Here is an 8,716-nt window from a genome sequence, read left to right as displayed (position 1 = left end):
GATGAAAGGAGGGAGGGAGGGAAAAAGGGAGGTCCTTGTGTGTCCTCTTTCCTATTAGATTGAGGACTCCAGGTTTATCTTTGTCACGGCAGAATCATGCATGACAACTTTTGGGGTTGTCAGCAATGGGCAGTGGGGCCGGACTCACTGTCCTCCAGCGAGCAGCTCTGAGGCCACCAGGGCAGCGGCAGCCAAGATCCCCACATGGACAGCTGCCAACTGCTGCCTTTCTTTTGTTCACGCAGAGGCAGGAGGCTGGGGCAGCTCCGCTGTGCGCCTGTGACCGCACGCAACCCTGGAAGCCGCGTTGTCAACAGCCTGTCAGAGCGAATCTCCTCATCTCCTCGGTCCACTGCAACCCCACAGAGCAGCCCAGTGAGCCAGCCTCGGCCCCTCGGGCCTCTCCCCGCAGCACTCACAGGCTGGTGCCAGGCTGGCCAGTCCCTGCTGCCCAACTGGGGCATCTGTTACAGCTGCCAGGGGCCTGGGCTCGGAGAACACCGCTTCCCTCTCCTCCCCCGAGGGGCAGAGGGCAGGGCATCCCAGGGCACCCGGGAAAATGCGCCCTTGCATACTCTCCTTCCATCTGTCACACCTGGGCAGGAAGCCTTTTTACTCTTCACTTCCCTGCCGCCCCCCCCCCCCACCATGCCAACCACACAGGCTGTGCAGGGCTGGTTCTGCCCATTTCTCAGAGGGGAAAACCGAGGTTCAGACAAGGACAAGAGAAGGAACAGCCCAAGAACAGCTGGCCGTGAGGGTGCCTCGCCCAGCCTCGCTGCTGCAGGAGGGGCTCTGAGGGACACAGAAGGGCAGAGGTGGGCGTCCCAGAAGCCCCTGAGGTCCACGGCTTTTCATATGTCTGGCTCACACGGGGTCAGCTCCTGGTCATCTGTCGGCCAGTTGGGCATACCAGTAAAAAGGGTCCCTACCTGCTCTCTCAGATCTGCCCCAACCAAGGGAGACCGAACTCTGCTCTGAGCGTCAGGCGTCCAGCACATGGGCTGTGTCCTAGAGGTCCCTCTCCACTGGGGCACCAGGGTCTGGAGGCCCTGCTGTGGTGGCAGCCTGGCATACCTCAGGGTCAAGAGTCTGGCCTGCCCCGCCACAGCGCCCTGGGCAACAGGTCTGCTTAGAAGCCTGGGCCTGACAGAGCTGGGCAGAGGCTATTTCCTGGGAATGCCACACCCCCCAGTGGCCAGCCTTCCTCAGTGCCTCTGTCCTCCTCCTCCTTGGGTTCCTCTGAAGGCCGCGGTCCTTTCCTGTCCCCAACCCAAAAGACCCTCAGGAGAAGAGGAATCATCATTACAAAACAATAAAAATTATTCACTCACTCATCCAACAAATGACCCTGGAGGGACCGTGCTGAGCCCAGCTCGGCTGAGGCTGCCCTCGGCTCCCGGCACACGGGCCTCCCCAGCGTGGCCACCTGCATCATCGAGGTCCGCAAGCCAAGAAGCCAGTAGGTTTGGAATCACAAAAGGGACATCTCACACTCACATACCTTGGCTGTATTCTGTTGGTTAGAAGCAAGTCTCTAAGCTGGTCCACACTCAGGCGGAGGACATTCAGTACCAGGAGGCAGGAATCTTAGGGGTCATTTTAGAGTCTGCCTGGCACAGCATGGTTCCATTCAAACTAGCCTTTTCTGGTGCCTTTTCTGTGCCCAGCACGGTCCTGGAGCTGGGAATAAATAGTTAGAGGAGTTAGGGTTTCTATCTCCCAGGAACTTTTTCTGTGAAGTGCCTTCGTGCGCTTACTCGTTTTTCCCAGGTGCGAACACTTAGGGAACACGATACAGGACCTCTGATGGGGGGGGGGGATCACTCACTCTGTAGTGCAAAAGGATTCACCAGACCCTTTTCTTCAGGGAAGAAAAACGGGGAGAGAGCAAGCTAGCTCCGAGGGTCGTCTGCACTGTAACGGTCACTGTCCTGGGTGCTGTACATACATACCAAGGGCACGAGTCCAAACCCTGCCCTGGGGAGCAGACAGGTCAGCCTGGGGGTTCAGCGGGGAATGAAGCAAGCCACCATGGAGGCCAGACCCACGGGGGAGTTACATAGTTACATAGCAGTTCTCCTTGAGCAGAGCGAGAATAGTAATAGCCAACGGCTGAAGCCAAGCTTTGCCCTGTACTTGGCGGCCTTTACATATCAGCACAGAATTCTTTTTCTTTTTTTTTTTTTTAGAACCCCTGAGTTACTTCTGTGTTAGGTTTGCTGGATCTGGCATCCAGTGCAGGGCGCAATAAATATTGCTAACCGGAGAACAGAAGCAAAGGAAAGTGGGATAAAAGGGAGGAGTCGAGAAAGGAGGAAGGGAAAGGAAGAAAGGAGACAGGGAAGAAGGGAAGGAAAGGGAAGAAAAACGAAAGAGAGAGGAAAGAGAAACAGATTTAGAGGGAGAGAGAGAAAGAGAGACAGGAGAGAAGGGGGAAGGAGAAAGACAACGAGGGAAGTGCGGAAGAGGGTAGAGGGGAAGAGATAGGAGGGAGAGAGGATGGAAGGGAGAGTGACAGAAGAAAGGGGAGAGTCAGAACAGTCGACCCGCCCCGGCCACGCCCCCGGCTCGGACTCCGCCCCCAGCCCGCAGGCTGCAGCGCCACCTCCGGCCGCCAGGGGCCGCGACGCGCCGCCGACTACACCCTGCGTGCGCGGCGGGCCCTCTCTCCCGCCTCCACGCTGGCCGCTGGCCGACGCGCCGCCTGTCTCGGTCCCCGGCCGCGCCGCGCTCGTCGTCCTCTAGTGCGGAGCCCCGCGCCGCTCGGCGCACGCCGGCCCCCTGCCTCGCGGCGCGGGGTCTCGCGGGCCCCGCTCCCGCCCTCCGCTCGCCTGGCCCGGACCGGAAGCGGCGCCGCACGGCCTGGGCCTGGCGCGGGGGGCGGGCACCGGGGCCCGGGCGGACATGGGCAAGAAGCACAAGAAGCACAAGTCGGACAAACACGTCTACGAGGGTGAGGAGCGGGCCGCGGCGGGGGCGCCGCGCCTTCGGCCTCCCTGCCGCCTCGAGCGCCCGCGCCCCCGGGCCCCGGCGTGTCGCGGAGGGCGGCGGGAGGCGGCCCCGCGGAGCCCGGCGCGGCGTTCGGGGCGCCCGCTCGGCGAGCGCCCGTCACTGAGCAGGTGCTCCGGGGCCCCCGCCGCGCCCATCATCGCGCCGCTCTCCTTCCCTCCCCAGAGTACGTGGAGAAGCCCCTGAAGCTGGTCCTCAAGGTAGGGGGCAGCGAGGTCACCGAGCTCTCCACCGGCAGCTCGGGCCACGACTCGAGCCTCTTCGAAGACAAGAACGACCATGACAAACACAAGGACAGAAAGCGGAAGAAGAGGAAGAAAGGCGAGAAGCAGGTCCCGGGGGAGGAGAAGGGGCGGAAACGCAGGCGCGTGAAGGTAAGTGGGGTCGCGCGCCTTTCCGCGCCGCCCGGGTGCGTCCCGGTCCCGGTCCCCATCCCCATCCCCGTCCCCGTCCCCGTCCCCGTCCCGGGTCCCACTCGGTTCCCCTCGGCTCCGTGTCGCTTATAAAGGCTGCCTTGCTGGGAGGAGGAGCAGGGCCGAGTGGGAATGGGAACGCGAAGTCACCTGTGCGTTTCAGCAGTTCTGCTTAATGACAGGCGGAGCCAGCTACGCTCACTCCCACGCCGGGGGCGGCCTGATGGGCAGAGAGGGCCGGTCCGGGCCGGTCCGGGGAGGCCTCCGGGGGTGCCTCCAGGAGTGTCAGAACGCCTCGCGAAAGAGAGTGGGTCTGTCAAGTTCACCATTCTGTTCCAAAATAAAGATAGTTGAACGGGCAACTTCCGTCTCTGAAAACGAAGTTCGAATCTGTTGAAGAGCGGATTTGATGGACACCTGGAAGGGACGTGGCACCAGTAATAAAAATAAGCATTGTCCAAACCACTGACAGTTAATAGACATACAAATAAGGAGCTGCCCCCCTTGGTTTTGTAAGCTGGGAGGAATCCTAAATAAGTAACATCCTGGGCTTCTCCTGCAGGTCCCCATTTGGCAGGTGTCACAAAAGGCTTATTAAACCAGTTACTGCATCTTGAGGATAGATTGCCGTAGGTTAGTTTTATAGTTTTTCTTACGCTTGAGAACACGATACAAGTGTTCTGTTCCTTGTGATTAAACATATTGGTAAGTCCTTACATCTTGGAGGTTCTCTCTTTGCAGTGTCTTAAATCTGTTCCTTTCTGCTGTTCCCATTGCCTTTCCCTACTGTGCCAACACAGTATATTGAACTAGCACGTGTTTCTCTGTATATGTATAGGATTTTTAAAAAGGAATTCACCCTGGCCGGTTGGCTCAGCGGTAGAGCGTCGGCCTGGCATGCGGGGGACCCGGGTTCGATTCCTGGCCAGGGCACATAGGAGAAGCGCCCATTTGCTTCTCCACCCCCACCCCTCCTTCCTCTCTGTCTCTCTCTTCCCCTCCTGCAGCCAAGGCTCCATTGGAGCAAAGATGGCCGGGGTGCTGGGGATGGCTCCTTGGCCTCTGCCTCAGGCACTAGAATGGCTCTGGTCGCAACAGAGCTACGCCCCCTAGTGGGCAGAGCGTGGCCCCTGGTGGGCATGCCGGGTGGATCCCGGTTGGGCGCATGCGGGAGTCTGTCTGTCTCTCCCCGGTTCCAGCTTCGGAAAAAATACAAAAAAATAAAAATAAAAAGGAATTCTACTGGTACAGAAGTGAACAAAAGGGGCGGGGTGTTCCTCACTCCAGTTCTTATATAATCTCTCCAGTGGTAACTAGTTGTTTTTACTAAGTTATTTTTTATTATATGGTAGTTGAGTAATTTGTGAATATAGTTTTAAAAGGCCAAGAGTATGGCAAGGCTTTTGACACAGCATTTTTCTGTTCTGTCCTGGAGTTTTACTTCCCAAACTTTTTTAGTTTTCTCTATATACACATATTTATCTCCGTTGCTGAATGCAGGTGTATATTGCTGTTTACTGATTTATGACATTACCTCCTTGACCGATGACATGTTACAGAAGATGAGAATTTAAATTAGCATTCTCCTTCCTCTATTCTCCTAGTACACGTCCACCGCAGTCGCTGGTTCGAGCAGTATTGGTGATTCTGTTTAATTGTTCACTATGATATACAAATATGATATCCAAGTGCAGATCTGAAACACACATCTGATTTCAGTTTCTCACGCGGTCAGACACTTCCCTTTATTTTGAGACCTATTCTTGCAGTGTCCCCTCTGGCTCTGGTCTAGATTTAGGGTTTTCCATTCTGCTTGGGACCCATGCCTTCCTCTTAGTTTATTCCCTCGTCCTGGTGGAGTCCTAACTTTAGCAACTCCTTAAGAAAGCATCCACAGGAGGTAGGTTTTTATAAGGTCGTGCATGTTGAAGATGTTCGTTCTACCTTCATATGGTCTTCTCATGTAGGTTGATGGTTTGACCCCGCATGGAGTCCCAGGATCTTGAAACCATTGCTCTGCTGTCTTCTGGCTTCCAGATTTGCTGTTGAGAAGTTGGTTGCCACCGTGGTTCTCAGCCCGTGTGTATGACCAGTGTTTGCTCTCCTGACATCCGTAGGGTGCTCCCTTTTATCTTCAGGGCTCTGTTTCACAGGGGACAGTCCTTCAGGGCTCTGTTTCACAGGGGACAGTCTTGCTTTCAGTTCCGAGATGTTTGCTCGAAGTGGTTCTGTGATCATTTGCTTCCCTGTTTCCTCTGTTCTCTTTTTGGAACCCTGGCCATTTTAGATCTTGGACTCCTGGACTCATCCTCTTAATTTTCTTACAATTTCTCTCCTCTTTTCCCTCTCTTTTTTTTTTTATGTTCTTCAAGGAGAGTTCCTAAACTTTATCTTCTGGTTCTGCTGTTGAATTTTATTTCAGATCTTGTATTTTGAATTTCTAAGAACTCTTCTTGATCTCTAATTGTCCTTGTTTAAGTAGCATCTTGTTCGTACTTGTAATATCTTTTATTTCTCTGAGGGTATTAATCGATGGAGTTTTTTCCTTTTTTAAGTTTTCTTTTAGTTTTCTTTTACTCCCTTTATTATCTCTATTTCCCTTCAAGTTTTTAAAATACATTTATGTGGTCTCCTCTTATGTTAAAAGCATTCTTTAGTTATCTGTTGAGCCTTTGTAGTCTATTTAAATGTGCAGCACAAAATAAGCAGATTAAATGCTTTATACCTAGACAGAGTTTGTCATCTGGTGTACTTCACTGTAGAGTCACTAAACAGAGAGACCTGATTATTTTGGTGAGGAACCCCCAAATATCTGTCCCCTGTAGCAGTGTTTGTTTTTCAACTGCCGGTCTGCAAAAGAGTTAACCACCCTGATGTTATATGAAGATTACAGACCCAATGATCTTAGCCGAATTTGCTTATGCTCAGGTGATTTCTGCCATAGCAGTCCCTAAAGTAATTCTATTTTTACTAGCCCCCAAGTGTAAAAGGGTTGAAAACCACTGTCCTAAAGGATACTTTCTCTGGGTTCTTCAGTTTCTCCAGAGGAAATCTCTCCTGGAAGGATTTTACCTGGTGCCGGTATTTCGGGGGCCAGCCAGGAGGAGGCGACTCAGGTCTCACCGCCCAGTGCTCCGCTGTCTGGCTCCTCTCCGTTCCGACCGGGGCCTCGGTCTGCGGGCTCTGGGGCTCTCGCCAGGTTCTGAGCTTGTTCAGGGCTCTGGGTTTGAAGCGTTCTCACAGGTGACCAGCTGTGCATGCAGGAGGCAGCGTGCTCCCTCTGGTCTGCAGGCTCCTCCACTTGGTCTGCATCCCCAGATGTGTCGGCATCTTTCACCCACTGTTGTCTCTTCTGTGTTCCCGCCTTCGTCTCCTCTAACTGGAAGTTGAGGTGTAACCTCTTTAACCACTTCCGGTTCTAGTTCTGGCGGTTCCTCAGTAAGGCCAGCTGCTACAGTCTTCCTTTCTTGTTATATCAATTATCTCATTAACTACATTGTATTTAGGTATATTGATGTACCACGTTTTATTTCATGTAATATTTTAATGTTACAAATAATGCTGCAGTGAGCCTCACTGTACACACATCTTTGTATATTTTTATAAGGATCTCTTCAAGATAGGTTCTGGGAAGCCTCCCGTTCTGTTCCGGCCACTCTGCCCTTTCTTGACAGTGGCTTTTAAAGATCATTAACCACTGTTCTACTTGGATTCCCTTGTCTGCTAAGATGCTTTTGCATCCGGTCGGATTCATAACACCTGATACAGGAGGACGGGTAGGTGAGTGCTTTCTGTTTTACAAAAAGTGAAGTGGAAACTCAAGTGAAGTGAGTCTGCTTAGGGTCCTACTTCCTGAGGACCTGGGGTTAAGGATTATGGGATATTTCCAGATTCTCTGAGGTCAGTGGCTCTGTAGAGGCTGTTTGGGTCATCTCTTTTTTCCAGGCCAGAATAGTGAGAAGATAAACTGTAATTTTTCAAAGCTTAGTTAAATGATTTTTTTTTTTGGTAGGAAATTCCCGATTGTATCAGTTTTAAATGCCCCAGCAGGCAGGACCAATAATATTTCTCTCCATTGATCACTGAGGGCAGAGCACGCCTCAGCTTTGACCTGACCATGATCTGGACGTCGCTCCTGTGAAATGGGGGGTTGGCTTCTTTCCCTCAAACGTGAATGCTGAGCAGTCGGCAGAGAGTTGGCATGCTGGCATAACTCTTGTAGAACATTTCCCTCCCAGAGAGTCGCCTTCAGCGTTTTCAAGTCACTTATTCACACGATACATATTTTAAAAACTACTCATGGAAAAAATGCTCATACCATGTGATGTAGCAATACAGGCACATGAGGACAGCTAAGTAAAGTAAGGAGTGAGAGGGACAGTTCTCTGGCCATCACACTGATGAAGTGGTGACTTGTAAAGATTACAGAAGTGTTTATAAAATTGTGTGTGCATGCATGTATATGTATACAGATACACACGTGTACGTACACCCATATGTATACAGATACACACGTGTACATACACCCATATGTATACAGATACACACATGTGTACGTACACCCATATGTATACAGATACACACATGTGTACATACACCCATATGTATACAGATACACACATGTGTACGTACACCCATATGTATACAGATACACACATTTGTACATACACCCACTATGATTACTGAAAAACTACATGGGACCTTTACAAATGACTGGTACTTACTAAGCACATACATGCTGGGTCCTGTGCTTAGTGTTTTATGTTAGGGGGAAGTAGGTAGTATTTCATGGGTGTGACAAAGTCCTGGACATTGGCTGTATAGTAATGTGAATACACTTACACTGCCCCTCACCATTAGCCAGCAGACGAGTATGATCATCGTAAAGGAGCAGGAAGGGGAGTGAGTATAGGATGAGATTTGCGAGGCCGCTGAGATGTTGCAATAGGAAGTTTGAGCTTGAATGTAGAGGCCCTGGGGGTCAAACGTTCCTGTTGGAAGAATGCTAGAAGCTGCGTCTTTATTAATCTGGTAACAGTATCTAGCAGAGGCTGCTATAGAGATGGAGTATAAGGAGACCTGCTTCAAAGGCTGTCATTGAATAGCTAGGAGAAAGGTCTGAACTCTTCTGCTGGAACTCAGCCCTGTTCTGAAGAGCATGACCCCAATCCAGATTCTGTCCAAACCGCTTTGCAAGTCAGCTTCCGGTTTAGCTGCTTCAAGAAGTTGGCTGGCCCCATTGCTAGGGGATTTATCAGAGTAAAATGTGTTATTAAAAACATTTTTTATTA

General features: G+C 51.7%; 1 protein-coding gene across 3 annotated transcripts in view; it reads left to right on the top strand.

Moving 5' to 3' along the window:
* Positions 1-2,644: 2,644 nt before the first annotated feature.
* The window catches only part of BRD7 (bromodomain containing 7), a 32,023-nt gene continuing 25,951 nt past the window's right edge, over positions 2,645-8,716 (top strand). For 2 of the 3 annotated variants that reach the window (XM_066243946.1, XM_066243945.1), the window contains exons 1-2: positions 2,646-2,956; positions 3,178-3,386. In XM_066243946.1, the coding sequence (XP_066100043.1) occupies positions 2,908-2,956; positions 3,178-3,386 (258 nt within the window). In that variant the 5' untranslated portion in view covers positions 2,646-2,907. Of the gene's footprint in view, positions 2,957-3,177; positions 3,387-8,716 lie in introns of all 3 variants that reach the window. The other variant, XM_066243947.1, reaches the window with a different exon arrangement.

The sequence above is a fragment of the Saccopteryx bilineata genome, chromosome 9 (assembly GCF_036850765.1).
Source record: "Saccopteryx bilineata isolate mSacBil1 chromosome 9, mSacBil1_pri_phased_curated, whole genome shotgun sequence".
Taxonomy (NCBI): Eukaryota; Metazoa; Chordata; class Mammalia; order Chiroptera; family Emballonuridae; genus Saccopteryx; species Saccopteryx bilineata.
Note: the sequence above shows the minus strand (reverse complement) of the source record. Positions and strands in the feature narration are given on the sequence as shown.